This window comes from Guillardia theta, assembly GCF_000315625.1.
Source record: "Guillardia theta CCMP2712 unplaced genomic scaffold GUITHscaffold_109, whole genome shotgun sequence".
Classification (NCBI taxonomy): Eukaryota; class Cryptophyceae; order Pyrenomonadales; family Geminigeraceae; genus Guillardia; species Guillardia theta.
This window is the reverse complement of record NW_005434565.1, coordinates 189,334-206,926: the sequence shown is the minus strand read 5'-3', so window position 1 is coordinate 206,926 and position 17,593 is coordinate 189,334. Positions and strand designations below refer to the sequence as shown.

At 52.4% G+C, this 17,593-nt stretch overlaps 6 protein-coding genes across 6 annotated transcripts in view; 3 read left to right on the top strand and 3 right to left on the bottom strand.

Annotated features, from left to right (window-relative positions):
* Nucleotides 1-691: 691 nt before the first annotated feature.
* Nucleotides 692-3,008, bottom strand: GUITHDRAFT_165749 (hypothetical protein; the record flags this gene model as incomplete). The annotated part of the gene is made up of 15 exons (XM_005823412.1): nucleotides 692-754; nucleotides 970-1,034; nucleotides 1,208-1,274; nucleotides 1,318-1,352; nucleotides 1,515-1,611; nucleotides 1,659-1,721; nucleotides 1,765-1,798; nucleotides 1,855-1,973; nucleotides 2,114-2,218; nucleotides 2,267-2,305; nucleotides 2,357-2,405; nucleotides 2,511-2,579; nucleotides 2,617-2,696; nucleotides 2,759-2,797; nucleotides 2,862-3,008. 15 exons carry the CDS (start codon nucleotides 3,006-3,008, stop codon nucleotides 692-694), a joined length of 1,071 nt encoding a protein of 356 aa, XP_005823469.1.
* Nucleotides 3,009-4,308: 1,300 nt separating this feature from the next.
* GUITHDRAFT_145752 (hypothetical protein) lies at nucleotides 4,309-5,532 on the top strand (the record flags this gene model as incomplete). Its single annotated transcript, XM_005823411.1, has 1 exon — nucleotides 4,309-5,532. The coding sequence occupies one exon, from the start codon at nucleotides 4,309-4,311 to the stop codon at nucleotides 5,530-5,532; it is 1,224 nt and encodes a 407-aa protein (XP_005823468.1).
* Nucleotides 5,533-5,641: 109 nt separating this feature from the next.
* GUITHDRAFT_117379 (hypothetical protein) lies at nucleotides 5,642-6,085 on the bottom strand (the record flags this gene model as incomplete). Its single annotated transcript, XM_005823410.1, has 1 exon — nucleotides 5,642-6,085. One exon carries the CDS (start codon nucleotides 6,083-6,085, stop codon nucleotides 5,642-5,644), a length of 444 nt encoding a protein of 147 aa, XP_005823467.1.
* A 1,158-nt stretch (nucleotides 6,086-7,243) lies between these two features.
* GUITHDRAFT_117378 (hypothetical protein) lies at nucleotides 7,244-7,867 on the top strand (the record flags this gene model as incomplete). The annotated part of the gene is made up of 3 exons (XM_005823409.1): nucleotides 7,244-7,271; nucleotides 7,321-7,352; nucleotides 7,709-7,867. The coding sequence occupies 3 exons, from the start codon at nucleotides 7,244-7,246 to the stop codon at nucleotides 7,865-7,867; spliced, it is 219 nt and encodes a 72-aa protein (XP_005823466.1).
* A 3,596-nt stretch (nucleotides 7,868-11,463) lies between these two features.
* Nucleotides 11,464-12,126, bottom strand: GUITHDRAFT_78899 (hypothetical protein; the record flags this gene model as incomplete). Its single annotated transcript, XM_005823408.1, has 5 exons — nucleotides 11,464-11,547; nucleotides 11,610-11,663; nucleotides 11,721-11,780; nucleotides 11,843-11,974; nucleotides 12,025-12,126. Coding segments are annotated over 5 exons (432 nt in total), but the record flags the coding sequence as incomplete, so codon positions are not given.
* A 2,552-nt stretch (nucleotides 12,127-14,678) lies between these two features.
* Nucleotides 14,679-17,593, top strand: part of GUITHDRAFT_145749 (hypothetical protein) — a gene marked incomplete at both ends in the record, with an annotated part of 6,117 nt that continues 3,202 nt past the window's right edge. Inside the window, 11 exons of the mRNA XM_005823407.1 lie at nucleotides 14,679-14,749; nucleotides 14,779-14,823; nucleotides 14,873-14,954; nucleotides 15,001-15,076; nucleotides 15,124-15,329; nucleotides 15,376-15,414; nucleotides 15,610-15,690; nucleotides 16,191-16,265; nucleotides 16,320-16,669; nucleotides 16,962-17,010; nucleotides 17,083-17,196. Coding sequence (XP_005823464.1) covers nucleotides 14,679-14,749; nucleotides 14,779-14,823; nucleotides 14,873-14,954; nucleotides 15,001-15,076; nucleotides 15,124-15,329; nucleotides 15,376-15,414; nucleotides 15,610-15,690; nucleotides 16,191-16,265; nucleotides 16,320-16,669; nucleotides 16,962-17,010; nucleotides 17,083-17,196 — 1,188 coding nt within the window. The remainder of the gene's footprint in view (nucleotides 14,750-14,778; nucleotides 14,824-14,872; nucleotides 14,955-15,000; nucleotides 15,077-15,123; nucleotides 15,330-15,375; nucleotides 15,415-15,609; nucleotides 15,691-16,190; nucleotides 16,266-16,319; nucleotides 16,670-16,961; nucleotides 17,011-17,082; nucleotides 17,197-17,593) is intronic.

Sequence of the window (17,593 nt, the reverse complement as noted above, 5' to 3'; positions counted from 1 at the left end):
CTCCACAGGCCAGCCCCCCGCGCCTTCCGCTTTCGTCACGTTTGTCCTGTCCTGTCCTCGTCCTCCTCGTTTGTTCTTCTGCTCGTCCTCCTTCCTCTGCTCGTCCCTCTCCTCCGGTGTCTACCTTCACCTCCTCCTTCACCTCACCTGCTCCTGTTTCTTCCTGCTGACTACATGCCGGGGCTTGTCAGGGTGGACACGTGGAACGTGAACCAAGCAGAGAAAGTCGAGAGGCAGAACAAGGAGAAGACGATCCGCGATGTAGGGGAGGAGGGAGGGAGGAGGGAGAGAGTAGAAGAGGAAGGAGAAGAAGAGGATAAAGAGAGAGGAAGGAGGCAGAGAAGGTGGGAGGTAGGGAGGAGGAGGAGGTGGTGGAGGAGGAGCAAGAGGAGGAGGGATGGAGTCTGACGATCTGGCAGGTGAGGAGGAAGCTCCAGGAGAGGAAGGATGACGAGAGAGGCGGGAAGGATGAAGTGAAACCATCGGTCACAGCAAAGGCAGAAAACAACGAGCAGAGCACGTGAAGGAGAAATCAAGTCACTGATGGACTTGGGAACATAGAAGGAGCATGACAGAGGGGAAAGAACACGAGAAGGAGGAGGAGGAGGAGGAGGAGGAGGAGGAGGAGGAGGAGGAGGAGGAGGAGCACAAGTACTAAGTCTGTGTTTATCATGTATAAAGTGTGAAAACATTATGCAGGCACATAAAGTTCTCTCTGCGGGGAAACAACTTCCCTCGTGTGCTCCACGTGTCGCTGAATGCACCCGTGTCAGAGTCTCCTCTCCTCCTCCCCCTTCCTTTCCTCTTCCCTCCTTTCCCCTCCTCTCTACTTCGTTCCCTTACATCTCTCCTACTTTTCCTCCCGTCCTGTTCTCTTACAAACCAATCGTTCTCTATTCCTATTTCCTTCGTTTCTGTCCCCCGCGTTTCCTCCTCCTCTCCTCCTCTCCCTCCCCTTCCCTTTCTCACCTCCTCGTCCGGGTTGCGCAGATGACGCAGGGTGCCGAAGAGCGACGCATGCGGCATCACAACACCTTGAGAGGAACAGGATCAGACAGGAAAAGTTCACAAGTCAGATGCTGCGTTGAGAGGAGAGACGAGGGACGGGGAGGGAAGGAGTAAGGAGGATGAAGGCAGGAGGGAGGTAGGGAGAGGAGGGAGGAAGGAGGGGGGAAGGGAGAGAGAGAGAGAGAGAGAGATTCGTTACCACGTTGTGCAGATGAGTTGTACTCTGTCAGCGTCTGATCTGCTTCTCGTCCAAGCCCTGACAGAACCTGCCGGCACATCAGCTTCGGCGCCGTGACAAGGAGGTGGAACCTTGGTGTTCGACCACTGGGCCTTCAATGCTGCAGCTGCTCCTTCCCCGTCAGAACGAGCCTTGCCCCCCTCAACCCTCTGCTCCCTCTCCCTCCTTCCGCTCTCTTCTCCTCCTTGTCTCCTTTCCCTCCCTCTTCTGCTCCCTCCTCCCTCTCTCCCTCCTCGCTCTCCTCTTTCTTCCCCTCAACGGCACGTACCGGAGCCCGGGGAGCGAGACTGAGCCTCCCACATCTTCACGTTCTTGTTGCTCGGAGGGGATCCGGGGAGGGAGTGAAGGAGCTCGACGATCTTCGCCTGCAGTCTCCGTCATTCCCCCCTCCTGGGACAACCGCCCTCCACACCTTTGTGGAAGAAGGTTTGGAGGGTTGGAACTGCTCGATCTTGCTCCCTCCTTCCAGCATGATCTGAAGCAGTATCAGGCTCGGTGAGAGGCAGCAGATCTCAGACCTGGACAGGGATGCGATGGGGCAGACTTTGCGATCTAGGGAGGAGGTAAAGGGAGACATTCATAGCGGAACAGAGGAAGCGAAACCTCACCTTTCGTTCTTCCTGCTCAGATCCGGGTAATCTCCAGCCTCCGGCTCGCTGACCCACTCAGTGACTTCCTCTTCCACACGCTCGAGTTTCGACGCTATCGGTCTCTCCTTGGGCAAGCTCTGCTCGCGAAAGGTGTCAGGACAGGCTGGACCATGAGCCAGGTGAGCTCATTCTTGCCTTGGAACGTCTGGAGAGGACTGGCCGGCGAGTCGACGAGCTCGAAACTCCGTTGCTCTCAGCCATCTTCTTTGCCCTGTACCTGCTCCTCACCGTCACTGCGCATGACTGACGACTCGCTGCAAGCTTGCCTCTCGATCAACAACCGCTCCTGGGCGGTGAGGTTCATAATGAAGTGCTCCTCCAGCTGCCGGAGACGTTAGCGGGGGCAGAGGGCATCGTCAGGAGGGGGAACCTCGCTCTCTGATCCCTTCCCGGAGGCAGACGAGGCGCCCTGGTGCTATCGGGTGAGAGAGGAGAGAAGAGTAACGAGGAGAAGACTGACGTCCTGATGGCGATGCGACCGAGAGCTCAACGGGTGCTCCCCTCCCTCCCTTTGAGGACCCGTCAGGCGATCTCGAGACGGTGGGAGCAAGCAAGAGAGCACAAGTTCAGCAACGGCAAAGAGACCAACCTTAAAGCATGGCTGTATCTCTCACTGGAATTCATCTGCGATCGCTGGATGATACGGCTCAAGGCTTCTGCTGATGTCACTGCCGATATCAGGACTGCAGCCATCCGTCAAACGCCACAGCGTCCAAGAACCTCTTCATGTCACCCTGCTCCGTCACTTCTCTGTGCGCCTCGTTCGTCCTCGTGAGGTTGTCCCTCCCCAGCCGTGAAATCTGTACAGCAGAAAGATAAGGCCTGGCTCCCGCCATGCGAGGAGACGCAGTGGCTGGCGCACCTCGTTCATGGCAGCGACGAGCGTGACCCTGTCGTCCACCTGTCTCAGCATGCTCAGCCAAATGAGGAGGAGGAGGCGGGAGGGAGGGGGGAGTAGCTCCTACATCATTGAGCCCACGAGCCTCCAAGGACATGCTCGGCCATGGGTCGCCGAGGACGTGTCGAAGGGCAATCTGAGACTTCCACATCCCCTGAGATAGGAGAGGAGAGAGCAGAGTGAGGAGGGAGAGATCAAACGAGTATTCAAGCATGAACCTCTGCACGGTGCTACGATGACTCCGTTCGGTCCCACAAAACTTCTTCCCACTGCTTTTCCAGCCTGAGAACCGTTTCAAGTCAATATCCTATCAAGTCCGCACAAGGCTCGGATCAGTCGTCTTGTTCTGCATCTGTGTAGCCTGTACCCTGCACACTGTAACCTCCCGAATGAGGCAGGAAACGCACCACACTCGTATGATGTAAACCTTTCTGACTTCGGGTTACTGCTGCTTGTTTGTCCAACATCCCCTTCTGTTTGGCCCTGCCTTGCTCTCTTTCGACATGTCCTGTCCTGTCCTGTCCTCTGTTCCTTCCCTCCTGTCCTCCCCTCCCCCCCCTCCCCCTGAGCATTCGTGCCATCCTGAGTCGCAAACTTCCCCAAAAAAACCATTGAGGCCATGACCGTCCTACCCCACCTTTTCACTGAACACCTACCCACACATCCACCTACCCCATGGTTAGCATGACCCCAACAATATAGTACAAATACCCCCTTATTTATCATATCATCCGGAGATAGAATTATACCCCCACCCACTCCAAACGACCAATGATCTACCCCTACCCCGCCTTTTTCATGCTCCAATTCTGCAACCTTTTCCTCCAACCTGTGATGGCTCCGTCATATACCCTACCCCCTATTTACCATCCTTTTTGAGATATATTAAGGGGTACATTTATCACCCCCACCCCTGACATCTGATATGACAGTACCCCATGTATCTCCACGTAATTTGTAGGTGGGGGTGATAAATATAATCAATTGTTACCGTTGGTGCAACAATATTCTGATAATTGTAGCAAATAATTACAAAATCCTGATTAAGTAAACATTTTGTACGCAGGCTCCGGGGCCCGGGCAATACCGGCCGAGTGTACGGCGACTGAGCCAGTTTGAACTTCCGAGAGTTCGGAAACTAGTTGACTAAAACTTGAAGAGAGTTGACTAGCCGCCCGGCGCAATGCAGGCGGGGCGCAGGGGTCTTGACTCAAGGATTGCGGCGGCAGGAGGGGACAGAGACAGAGGAAGGGAGTGAATGACAGTGGGTAGCTAAGAGATCCACAGACATAGTGAAGATGGATCTTTCTACGGCTATAAGCCGTCTGAGGATGATGATTCGAGAGGAAGAGGAGGAAAACGATGTGAAATCATGTCAAGGAGATGACCATGATGATGAAGTCAATGAGGAGGAGGATATTGAACAATACCAACGCAACACGACCCCTGGGATCAGGTATGACGAGGACGCGGAAACAATCCATCCTCCCTCAGGCTTTTCCCTTGTTCGTGCCATGGACCCTTTCTCGCCCCCGCTCCTGTCCCCGAGAATGGAAGAGAAGCACACTCCTAGACCCCCTCCCGCTCATGGGTTCGATGGGTTCCTCCTTCCCAAGGGTCATACCGAAGATAAGGGAGACTCGCACACGAGACTGTCAGAGGAGTGGAAAATGACCAGCGCAGTCTTGAAGGAGAAGCAATCCAATGCTGAGCTGTCCTCAGAGAAAGGCAGCGTGTCAAGATTGCTGTTTGATGGGAGCGACGAAGAGGAGGAGGAGGAGGAGGAGGAGGAGGAGGAGGAGAATATCGATGTCAACTCATTCACGGATGATGCAGAACTCCGTGACTTCTTTGAGTTCGATTGCAACCAACACTCCGACAGAAGGCTCAAGCGAAGAATCAAGTTTGCTCGCAGAACGATTGCAAGGTTGCTCCAAGAAACATCCAACCTATCACATGCCCTAGAGATGTCGTCCAGCTCCCTGCAAGAGGCAATCTCTTGCTGCGAACTGTCTTGCGGCTCAATTGACCAGACTCACGTCAAGCTGATTGGTCGCTTGCAGTTATCTCAAGATCTGCAGGAGCGATACGAGAAGCTCTCGATCTCGTTCCCATCCATTGCACAACGTGCAGAAAGCATGATGAAGACGCTGGACGAATTTGCCCTAGACAAGAAGCGATTCAGCGACGTCTATGTGGAATCTATCAGCAATCTTTCAGACCTTGTAGCAGAGCTGATCGAAGATCAAGCAAAATTGGAGCAAATGAATGCCGAGAACTTGAAGCACAGTGGAGATTTCATGGAGGCCAAGAATAGATTGGACAGATTAAAGGTTGCGCCGCAACTCTCACGATCCATGGCAGAGAAGCTGATAGCTGCAAGACAGAAGACAGAAGACTACAAGAATGTGATCAGAGAGCTGCGTGAAGAGAGGATCTCTTTGTCCCAAAAGTGCAAGGAGCTTCAGGAGAGGTTCAATCAAGTGAACATGAAGCCAGGGGAGCTTGTGAAGATTCAACAGAGCAGAGTCAGACAGCTGCAGGCAGAGGCGCAAGAGATGAGCAATTCACTGCGTTTGCTGATGTCAGAAAACCACAACCTGAGATCAAAGGTAACGACTATGACACGTGAGTCGAAGGAGCTCCGACACAGACTGCTGCTCTATGAAGACAGGGTACCCCACGAGAGGATAGCTCGAGCTGAAGACCATGCGAGGGTGCGAAGAGGAAACGGCTGAGAGCGGTGCGACAGAAAACAAAGATACATGTTCTTCCTCCTCACCTTCCTCGCTGGGGAAAAAAATTAGTTTATATATATCAAATCTCTTATGAGGGCAACTCAGTAGTCTAAATTGGCATTTCTGCCTTGATCTGCTGTACATTGAACTCACTTTGCATGTTCTCAATAATCTTTGTCTCAGCCTCCTTTCGCGCTTCCTCTAGCGCTTCCATCAGTTTGTTGTGCAAGTACATCCCCTGCACTTTCTTTGCGTGCCTCTCCTGCACGTCCGAGAAGTCATTCTTTCTGTTCGGAAGCTTTCCCAACAGTGCTACGGCGGCCTCTCTCGCGAGCTTCGCCCTTTGTTTCATCTCCGCAATCTCGGTCGCATTGTTTGCATCAGTGCAATTATTTTCTTTGTTCTCCTTGTCCACTGTAAGATATTCTTTGCTCTTGAACACGTCCCTGGTCACGCAATTATTTCTATGACCTGTACTCACCTCGTAGTGACATTCAGGGTTTTGTGTCTTGGTAACTTGGTCACAGAACATGCAAGCGTGGCTGTTGCCCATGCTTGCTGCGAGATCAGTCAATCTTGCACCAAACCCGTAGCAATGCTGCCAGTGAGAGGAAAGTAAAGGATTTTGCCAAGAGAAATACAACTGCGAAGAAAAGATTAGCTTCAGCTATATCTGGTGCTCGACTTAAACACCACCTTGTTCTACAACAATGGACCACCATCTTGTGTATGGCCTCAACTATATTTTGAAGAAATCATAAGACAAGGTTTTGCTGAATACTAAGGCGTGCTAACACTGCTTTCATCACCGAACAAAGAAAGTTGCTGCATTGGAGGCAGCACATCTGTCTGCAATATTCCTTCTGAAACCTTATCCGCTAATTGATCCTTTCTGCCATTTCCCAAACTCCCTATATATGCATTCCGTCAAATCACCGGAAGTTTTCTTGCCGATATTCTAGGGGTAGGGTACAGTCTGTTGTGGGTAGGGGTAATGACCCACCATCATTAAGAGTACGGAATCCACAGTTATCTGGGAGGTAGTGAGGGTAGTACCCTACCTTCCCGAATGAGGACGCCCAACCCCGTCTCTTCTTCGCGCCTTTGACTAGACCCGGGGCTTCCGAGTATCGGCTTTATCCGGACTACCTCCACCCCTCCTTTCTAACCGATTTTCTGCATGTACCGGTGTATTACATGTAAAAATGGGGGGTGATCAAGTACCCCACCTTGCCTGATGTCCATTCCGACTATCGGCATCGTGACTCCGACCACAGGTCGCTGTCGACACCGGTGGTATAGACCGCATAAATAGGGGTGATATTACCTCTTGGGTGGATTTTGTTTCTTTTTTTTACTCCTTTGCGAGGCAAAAATTGTACGGTTACGGTCAGAGGACAGCTGTAACGGTCTTCTTTTTGACCTGATCACTTCCGGGCCGGCCCGGCGGCGGCAGTTCAGTGACTTGGCAGTCAAGTTCACTCAAAGTTAAGCTAAAAATCAGTTGAGTAATAGTAATAAACTTAGGACCACCCCCAGGTCACCACCACCCTTTCGGGACCTGTCCACTAACGTACTGCAGTACCTGAGACCCTCTACCCACCCCTTCCAGCCCTGCAAACACAGTGATACCCCATGAGGACGACTACCCACCCCACATTACTTTATATCATCAGTATTGCCGATGTGCAGGGGGTCCTGTGATCGGTTGATGACGGGTCTAATTGACAAGCACCGGGGTGGGTGGGGGTAGACGTTCTATTTTGGGGAGATCACTGCTTTTAGCAGGGGTGGTGGAGACCGTTCCAACAAGTGATAAGGTAAATGCACAGGAATGAAGAGGAGGAAACTGTGAGGAAAGAAGGAGGGGGGGGAGGAGGAGTAGTAGTGAGGGTGTCTAGGAGGAGAAGGAGCACAGAGGATGATATGAGGATGAAATTGGAGGTGGAGAGGAGATGGTGGATTTGGTGTGGTACGGTGCGTGATCATACAAACTGATGAAAGGAGTGAAGGAAATGAAAGACCCGGACAGAAAATAGGAGGAAAGGAGGATACTGATCCGGAGAGATGCACCGTAATTTAGAGGGAGAGGGATACATCAGCGGTCTCATGATAGCAGGGCCTCATACCATCGACTGCGATTACTTCCATAGTTCACACTAACTGGTTTGTGCAGATGTTCTCTCTCCTCCTCGACGCCAACTCCTACGTCAACACCATCAACACCTGGGCTGAGCCGCACAACGCTAACGGCGTCACCCCCAACACCGTCATCGATTCCAACGACGAGCCCCCCTGCAACAACCAGCAGCGCATGGTTGCTCGCGGATACTAAACAGCTGTAGAGGAGCAGCGAGTCATATTCTTTCAATAAAGCAAAAAAATCGACAAAATGTTCTCGTGTGTGTAGGTATGTTGCTATGGTACATACGGCGGTAGGTTTTCCTGTCATGCCGTTAGAGTGACGTCCAGCTTGCTCTTCTGCTTCGGCTGTTCCAGCAGCAGCTGTCAGGGAAGCTCGCCTCCTCCTCCCTTCTTACCAGAACTTTGCTGTGCTTGCTCGAGTCGTACTCACAAGGAGCCTTGAACACCTGCAGCGATCGAGTGCCCTGCCGCATGCTGTTGCATGCGATGCTGCGATGAAGTCAAGGAACAGCTACATTGCCTCCTGTGTGCTCACCAGGTCCAGTACTTGGTGGGTTGCTGCTTCTTGCCTTTCATGTATCGGACCTGAAGGGAGAGAAATGTGAGTGGATGAACAGGACGAGAGCACAGGACGAGGGCAAGGGAAGAGGGAAGGGACAAGGAGGAGGTACCTCGAAGTACACGAAGGCGTCTTCGGAAGAAGGAGACTGGACCTCCTGCCGTCTTCGTCATGGGATGACGAGCCTTGCAGAGCATTGCGAGCACCTTCCAGAGGTCGAAGTGCATGAGTGACCGTTGAGACGGTTGATCGAGGGCGATGTCAGAGATCTGGTAGAGGAACTGCAGGGCAGCGAGTGAGGGATCCGCTCCTCCTCTTCCCCATCGGACTCTCACCTCCCCTGTTGCCCTCACGGCATTCACGCACAGAGACATCCCCTGCTCCACAGTCATTATCCGACCCCCGCCCCCGCCCTCTCCTGCTCCTGCCCCTGCTCCTGCTCATCGTTCGTCCTCCTTACCCTGTCCTACCTGGAAGAGGGAGGAAGCATTGACGATCTCAAGAGAGCGCAGGACAATCCCTTTCACAGCACTGTTGGGGCCTGGTGGGGCCAGCATGGCGCTGAGGTACGCCGATGCTTGTAGGCGCTGAAATTTGAACGTAAGAAGTGATGAGGACAATGAGGGAGGAGGTGGTGGTGATGTGATGATCATATGATGATGATGATGTTGATCAATGCAACAATGAACCAACATTACCACCTGCAGCCATTGGACGAAAGGATGGTTGGCGTCTTCTGTCACGGTGAGCAGCAGATCCTCTTGTGAGATGGCATTCATAGATCTCCTCAGGAAGATCCTGCAAGGCACGCACGTCAGCATCCTTCGCCGCCTCGATGCTCCATCACGTGAAGTCCTGAGAGTCCGCCATGGTGTCCACGCAGAGTCCGTCCATCACTACCTGCTCCGGGTCAGCACGGCTGTCTCCTTGCTTAGCAGAGAGGTCACTTCTTGCGATGGAGGGTCACCCTGCTGCATCGAGGCCACGCTCTCGAACAGCTTCAGGCGGTTCCTGTCCAACACGCAGAACAAGCGCTTCGAGTCTCCAGTGCGGAAGTTGCTGACCAGGAGGAAGTCTGCCAGCTTCATTGCCTTGCCCTCCTCCTGCTTCACTCTCGATCTGGGTTGTTCCGCAGCGCTGCGCACATTCGTCATCTGGAGCAAGAGGCGGAAGCTTGGCCTCACTTGGCGTCATTTCCGTTGTTGGCAGGGGGCGAGCTGGCAGTCTCGTTCCCAAGATCCCTGAGAGAAGCCTGCAAGCACAACGAATCAGGTGGGAGATGACTCATCGACAGTCCTCGTGATCGGGACTGGTGGATTACCCGGAGAGCCTGTTGGAACATTTTCTCTTCTGCCTCCATCGTCGCCTTGCTCACCTTCGAGCGAGGTCAGTCGCTCGATAAGCGAGGTCCTGGTCCACCTCGTTCGGTTCGGCTCGAGCATGGTTCGTCCTATTCTTCAACTTCTTCTTGATGGCTTGAATGGCGTTGAGCAAGCTCGGGTTCTGGAAGTCGGTCACCATGGAGAACGAGGTGTCGAGGAGAGATAGCGATGCTGCCCTCACCGATGAGTTGTTCTCTTCGATGCTCAGGCAGAGAGCATCAATCTCTGTTTCGTTGAGTGATTGGAGATGCTGCAGGAAGAGCGTCAAGTTATCCTTTCATCTTTAGACCTCGAGACCTTGAGCGATCGGATGCCATTTGCCTCGAAGACGGGACGATACTGCCGACTCACTCAGTTGTCAAATATTGCCCAGCGCAAACACGCGCACCTGAATGATGTTGTTCTCGATCATCCACAACTCGATATCCGACTGCTTGCGTCGTGAGCAAATTTAAAGCGAGTGAGGAACAAAGCGGAACCTGAGGAACTGAAAGGCAGAGTCAGTCGAGTTCAACGAAGGATCTCAGCAACATGTTGGAAACATCAAACGTCTCAACACTTGCCTGGTGGCTCGTCGAACGATGTATCGACCGTTTCATGAGGGCTCTGCTTTGCCGTGAGTTCAGGCTTTGGCGGTTCGGCCACAATGAGTGGCGACTTCTTGTTCCCCAACAGGTTTTGAATGATGATGAGGAGATTCTGTCGCTCAATCCTGTCTGGGACTCCGATCTCAACAAGGTCTTGGCCGGTAAGGAATAAAGTTAGATATCACCAGTACCACGCACACAACATGAACTTCACCGTCTTCAGTGATTTCCTGTAGAATGTCCCCGTACAATTCCTACCCAAGGAGAGTTCAGAAAAATCGGCGGAGGGGTTAGTCCGCGGAAAGAAGCAACCTGCTCCTTGAATACAGAAAAGAATCTGGAATACCCGCACCGCTCGAGCTCTCGCTGAATCTATGACAAACAGGGTGAGGAAGCTGACGGAGGGAAGGATGCAGAAAGGAGCAGCGGAGGAGGAGCAACGAACAAGGAGAAGGAGGCATCCTACCTCAGACAGACTTGGCCTTGCTCTCATGGCCCTCCTTCGCGCCCTATCTGCGTCCGTCCCATTCTTGTCCTTCCCTTTCTGCGTGAAATATGCCACCTGGTCTCTTGCTTCCGGCTTCAGCTGACGCTGTGCTGGGGTCCGACGGCGGAAGTCAGCAACCTGGCCATCGTTCTTGGGAGCAACTCTCTGTTGCTCTGGGGTAGCTTCCTGCTGTCGCCTCCTCTCCACGTGTGCAGGGCTCGACCCTCCTTCCGCTCCCTTGTCCTCCCCCTCAAGGTTCTTGTTATTGGCCCAAAATGCTCCAAAGCCTTCGGCAAGAGCATCGAACCCTCCGACGAGCCCCTTCGAACTCCCCCATCCCACTCCCTTCAACAACTGTTGACAGTTCTGGGCAACCTGGGCACGGGGAGCTCAGGCTCTTTCGAAGAGAGAAGAGAAGGTCCGATCGCTCACCTGCGACGATCGAGGCCTACTGTCTGGATCCTTTTCCAACATCCTTGCTTTGAGTCAGCATCTATCACCTCCGAAAGCGAGAGAAGCACCGGGCGATAAGTTGTCGAAGCTCAGAGGAGTAGGCAGATGGGAAGCTGTTCGCATCCAAAGGCCTCGACAAGACCTGTTCAACTTGATCAGGCCCGTGATCAGGAGGAATGAAATTGACCTGTACAGATAGCAGCCCCTTGCGCTGCCAAAGGAATTCCAAGGTGACCATCTCCAGCACAATACATCTGATGCATCAACGAGACAGTGAGGAGCGCCTTGAAATACGGAGAAAACAGCTGCTGCATTCGCTCACCCTATGCCCCATATATCCACAGCAGTTCCGTACTCTTCACTTTGTAAGACTTCAGGGGCCAAGTAGCATGGGGTTCCAACCTAGAAAGGCATTTGGTGAACCAGCAACTTCTCACAGCAATCAGATCAAAGCAACAACATACCTGCGATTGCGCTCTATCATGACCCGTGTTTGATGCAAGCCCAAAGTCTCCAATCTTGACTCATGTCAATCGAGCATGCAAGAAGGCAGATGGACAGGCTGTGCTCAACACCTTGAGGTTGTCTCCTTTGGTCATGAACACGTTCAATGGCTTAATGTCCCTGTGAACAACCTGACCATTCAAGCATGGTGAGTTTCCTACCGATCACCGAGAAAGAGCATGTTTCAAAATACCTTTTTGTTGTGTATGTAGTCAAGTGCTGTTGCCATCTCGTATGTCCAACGTAGCACGAGCTTCTCTTCCAGAGCATGATTTTTGCTCTTAACGTCATTCAGGTAGCAGGCAAGATCCCCTCTCTCGCAGTACTCCTGTAGTCTTCATGACAAGCAAGCTACGCAGGGACTATACGACTCACCATAAGGGTGCAAATCACCAATGCTTTGTCGTCTTGATGAAGAAACACATCGTGGTAGGCCACGATGCCCGCGTGGTTCAAACTTTGGAGCACCTTCGCCTGGTGTGGATAGGTGAGAACTCTATCAGAATGTCAGAGACAACAAGACGGCACAGACCTCCTTCAACGCGAGGTTTGCCTCTTTTATCGTAGCGCATTTGCACTGCTTCAACACCATTGCATCACCTCCCTTCTTCGCCTTTACAAGAATGGTCGAGCCCTGCCCCCCCTACGCGCAACTCCTTAGATCAAGTGAGCCGATGTGATTCATAAGAGACCTTGGCTAACTTTTTAATCGTGTCGTAGTTTTCCATGTCTTTGCCTCGTTGATGCAATGGTAGGGCGAGCGAAGTAACTAAGTGTCTGAAAAACTCGCCAATGGGAAACCAATGTCAAAGAGCTTCTGCTCTGCCCGTTATCGATACTGATGGTTGAAATCAATGCAACCACTCATTATCTCTGTTTGAAAGCAAAAGAACTCTGCGAGCAACGTGTGCGCATTTCATCCCCTTGCCATGATTAGACGCTTAGCTTCAGATTCACACTCTGACGATTCGATCTGTCCACAGCTCCCCCCTCCTCCGCATTTATTCCCCATGAACACTCCGCTCCCGGGCGCTCCCCTCCTGTTCCTTCCTCTCTCCCTCTCCTCTCCTCTCCTCTATCCTCTTCCCTCCTCTCGTCTCATCACCCATCCTCCCAGTAGGGTTGCAATCCCCTGCATGGAAAGACACCACCCACCCCACCCCTAAATTCCCTTTCCTACTCTACCCCCTGAAATCCACTCACTACCCCTTATTTTTCCTATTTCTGCTCTATATAATGATACCATTTGTGTACCCCTACCCCAAAACAAGTCCACCCACCATGCCTTTCCATCATCCCCCTCATCCTCTCCTTCATCTCCCTCATCCCGAGTCCCCCTCATATCTCCCTAGCCTCATCTCCCTCATCTCCCTAGCCTCATCCCCTCATCTCCCTAGTCATCCCCTCATCTCCCTAGCCTCATCCCCCTCATCTCCCTAGCCTCATCCCCCTCATCTCCCTAGCCGCTCATCCCCCTCATCTCCCTAGCCGCTCATCCCCCTCATCTCCCTAGCCTCATCTCAGAGGTTTATATCGTCGCCAACCCTCTACATCTATTTTAGGTAATTTCTGTACTTAAAATGATTTTAAACTGTACCAGTTTCTGTCAAAAGTAGCCAATTCGCATCCTTTGAGGTAAAAGTCACGCTGGACTGGATTGTAAAGTTAGTGTCGGAGGCGAGGTAGCACCGGTCATTTACACTGTCTTAATGTGGGTAGGGGTGTAGATGCTGATATGTCATATCCGGGGTAGGGGTCTTTTGACCTTTTTTTTACTCAGCGAGGCAATGGATATAATGAGGCTGCACAGCACGAAATAGAGTGGGTGGGGGTAATTCAAATACCGGTACTTTTCCCAATACAACATACGATTTAGACCTGATTGAGCACCATTGTGGGGGTGTGGGATGGAGGAGGGTACAAAACAGGGGGTAGAGGGTTGTTGGTGAGCAAGAGTTCCGGAGGTCAAGAATTGAGGTCAGAGGGCTCCGACGGAAGAGCGAAAGAGCGAGGGAGCGAGGGAGCGATCACGGAGCAGATGAGAAGCGAAAGATGGAGAGAAACAGAGAAGGAGAGCCAAGCAGAGAAGTGAAGGGAGGTTAGGGCAAGTGAACCTGCAGACGGAAGGAGTCGGGTTGTAGGACTTTGATCTTCTACTATCCTGAAAATTGCGATGATCAACTGTTTGTGTTGTTTTTAGGCCCTTCCAACCAGCGTTGTTGTTCTGACAAGGAACACACTACAAGCATGATATCCGCTTATATGGCCTCAGAAAACTTCTGTGAGCAGCCTGCACTCTAAGAAAGGAGCTGACTTGTTTTCTGCACCTTAGCTGGTTCAATGAAGCGATCAAAAATGCCCCGTTCGAATTCTCAGGTCGAAACATTCGCGTTCGCAGATGTTAGTCACCGATCGCCAACACAGGCATCGCTGGTCAGCGAAGACTTCTCGGGCTCTATGTCAAAAAGGACCCACAAGTAATGCCCCTTTGTGTGGTTTGAGAAGAAAGCATTTTCATTCCAAGAGAACGACCGTTGCTTCATGAAATGATGATGATGATGATGATGATGATGATGATGATGATGATGATGATGATGATGATGGTGATGGTGATGATGATGATGATGATGATGATGATGATGATGATGATGATGATGATGATGATGATGATGATGGTGATGGTGATGGTGATGGTGATGGTGATGGTGATGGTGATGGTGATGATGATGATGATGATGATGATGATGATGATGATGTTGATGATGATGATGATGTTGTTGTTGTTGATGATGATGATGATGATGTTGATGATGATGATGATGTTGTTGTTGTTGTTGTCGTCGAGATGATTATGATCATGGAGATGATGATGATTATGATCATGGAGATGATGATGATGATGAGGAGGAGGAGGAGGAGGAGGAGGAGGAGGAGGAGGAGGAGGAGGAGGAGGAGGAGGAGGAGGAGGAGGAGGATTGTCAATGCCTCACCATTGTTGTTTCCATCTTTTTGATTGATTGCATAGGAGAATGCCAAGAACGAACATCCTGCTCAAGGGAGACTTTGACAAGAAAATCTTGAGGTCTCGAAAACCTTTCAGGTAGATGCGTGAGTTGATACTGCAAGCAGCTCCATCATCGTCTGGGAGCCAACCACCATCGTCATGACCTCGACGTGAGCATGAAGAGATTCTGTGACGCCTGCTGAACGTGCATTTTCCCAGCTCGCTGTCGTTCTCGGACGTCGGGGTAGACGAGGTAGAAGACGAGATCCTCTTGCACGAGGTCAAGAACGTCTTCATACAAGTGAGTGCATGTCATGTCCGTCGCTGCATGTGATAGAGGGCTCCAGGGCCAAGTCGGAGGTGCCCACGAGGCGATGCATCCGGACGACGAACGGACCTTGGTGATCCGAACGGACCCGCACGGTTGAGACGCTCTTGACACTTTTTAATGCTGATCGCTGGTACTGTAGGGAACAACTGTGGGAGAACGTACATATTCAGGTGCAAAACTCCGGAAGAATGCAACCAGTGGAGGACGGCAGTGAAGGCGGCGTACAAAGCCGCACAAGCGAGGGAGGAGAGAGAGAAAATTTTGAGCAACATGACGGCCGGGCAAAAGGCGCTCTGGTATGCCAGAACGCGAGTGAGATGTTTCTACGACTCCTTCAAGGGGCAGGTGCAACCCTGTGCTCAACAAGAGCTGTAACATGACGCGCTGCCAGATCATTGTTGCCATCCTCATCTTCACAAGTTTTGCCTCGGTTTGTTTCCTTACTCGCATTCCCTTACTCTCTCCCCCTCATCTTCTTTTCCCGTTCTGTGCGTTCTCCTTGCTCCTCGTACTCCTCCACCTACATCCCCAACGTCCTTGTTCAAGCTTGATTCCACAGCTACCACCCCACAACTCTTCATTTCTCCCCCTCGTTCGGCTCTGCCCGTGACGTTCCGGTCGCCAGGACATCACGGAGGCTCAGATTCTCCCCGACTCAGGATCATTCCAAGACCAGGTCTTCAGGAAGCTCGAGATGTTCTACACGGTGACACCTCAGTCGTGCTGACTGCCTCTGACCTGTTTGATGGCACGACAGATTGCGTTCGCCACGGTGCTTGCTGCGATGTCGTGGAGGCGTTCTGCTGACGACTGCCTTGAAGGAGTTTCTTATCAACCTGTTTTGTCACACCGACAACACTTTCTTCGATTGGGTCAAGGACGGATGGAACATCTTTGATTCCATGTACCTGCTCCTTGCCGCCTTGACCAGATACTGACTCCCGTCCCTCTCCTCCCTCCTCTCTGTCCCCCCCTCTCTCTCCAATCTTGGTCGAACCCCCTTCTCCTCCTCCCTTCGCCGCTATGACTTCAGAGTTGTGTTGGTAAGCACCTGGCAGAGGGAGAAACAAAGGAGGAGCAGGAGTACAAGGGGAGGGAATGAAGGAGGAGGGAGTGGAGGACAGTGTAGAGTGAGATAGGAGGAGGGAAGTGGCTGAGAGGAGCTGATGGGGTTGAGCATACAGGAATCCCCTGATCTTGCTGCAGATGTCCGTCCTTGCTCTCGGGCTGAGCATTGGTGTGCCGCAAGTCAAGATGTTCCGACTTGTCAAGATCTTTCGGGTGAGTCAGCTGACGTTGTTCCCGTTCTTGTCCCTCCTCTGAGTGACGTGGCAGGTAATCCGCCTCATCAGGTCTGATGGTGCCGGTGGGACCTGCGGGGCTGACCTGCTGCAGGACATTCCGATCGGCGAACAGAATCATTTCTGTAGGAGGAGGAGGAGGAGACGGGGAGTGGCGGGGGAAGCGAAGATGGAGATAGGAGGAAGAGGAGAGGAGGCTGCAGGGCTGGATGGATCATGCAGGGAGCGGAATTGGATTAGGACCGGACGGAGAAGGGGAAGGAGAGGAGGGGACCTGATAAGAGTGCAGGCACTAGGAGCTGCTGTCATCCCTGTCAGCAATGCATTTCTTATCCTCCTCCTCGTCTCCTGCATCTATGCTACGCTCGCAACTCATCTCTTCCGGTCTCCTCGTCCTCTCCCTCCTCGCCTCTTTGTCCCCCTCCTCCTTCCCTGCTCTCCTGCTGATCTCTCCTCGCACCGATCCCGCGCATGTCCGTTCTTGACCTTCTTTTCTTCTCTTCACCTCTGGCTCCTTTTCCACCGCTCCTCTCCTTTCTCCTTTTCTCTTGTCACATTCACTCAAGGCTAGCGATGTCGTTTACCCGACTTCTTCTCTATTCCTCCTTTTCTCCTCCTTTCCTCCTCCTTTTCCCCTAGTCTTCCTACCTTGCCCACACTGATTTGTATCCTGCAGCGACCGTTCAGATCTCTTCTTTGGAAATTTCTCCAAGTCAATTTTCTCCGTGAGTTCTTCCCATCGTCAGCACTTAAACTGAAACCTTTCCAAAGATGTTCCAAGTTGTCACCGGCGACAGGTCAAGCCTTGCGACCTCTTGGGTCCGGCTGCTGACCGGGGGGATTTTTCTCACCTCAACAGCTGGGCTTCTGCTATCACGCGGTCCCTCTGGGTAGACCAACCCGACACGACGGTGAGAAAAGAAACGACAGAGGAGGAAGAGAGAGGAGCGAGGGAGCGAGGGAGCGAGGGAGCGAGGGAGCGAGGGAGCGAGGGAGCGAGGGAGCGAGGGAGGAGAGAGCGAGGGAGCGAGGGAGCGAGGGGAGCGAGGGAGGGAGCGAGGGAGCGAGGGAGGAGAGAGCGAGGGAGCGAGGGAGCGAGGGAGGGGAGGGAGCGAGGGAGGGAGGGAGCGAGGTAGGTGAGGGAGGGAGGGAGGGAGGGCGGGAGCGTTGTTTCTGAATCTCATCTATCTGTCTTACTTTCCATCTTGTCTTGTGTGCCCGTTACCTCGAGTGCTTCTCCACCTGGAGGGACAGGCTGCAGTCTTCTTTCACTGTAAGGATGACATGTTCTCCTTGAAACAACCCTGA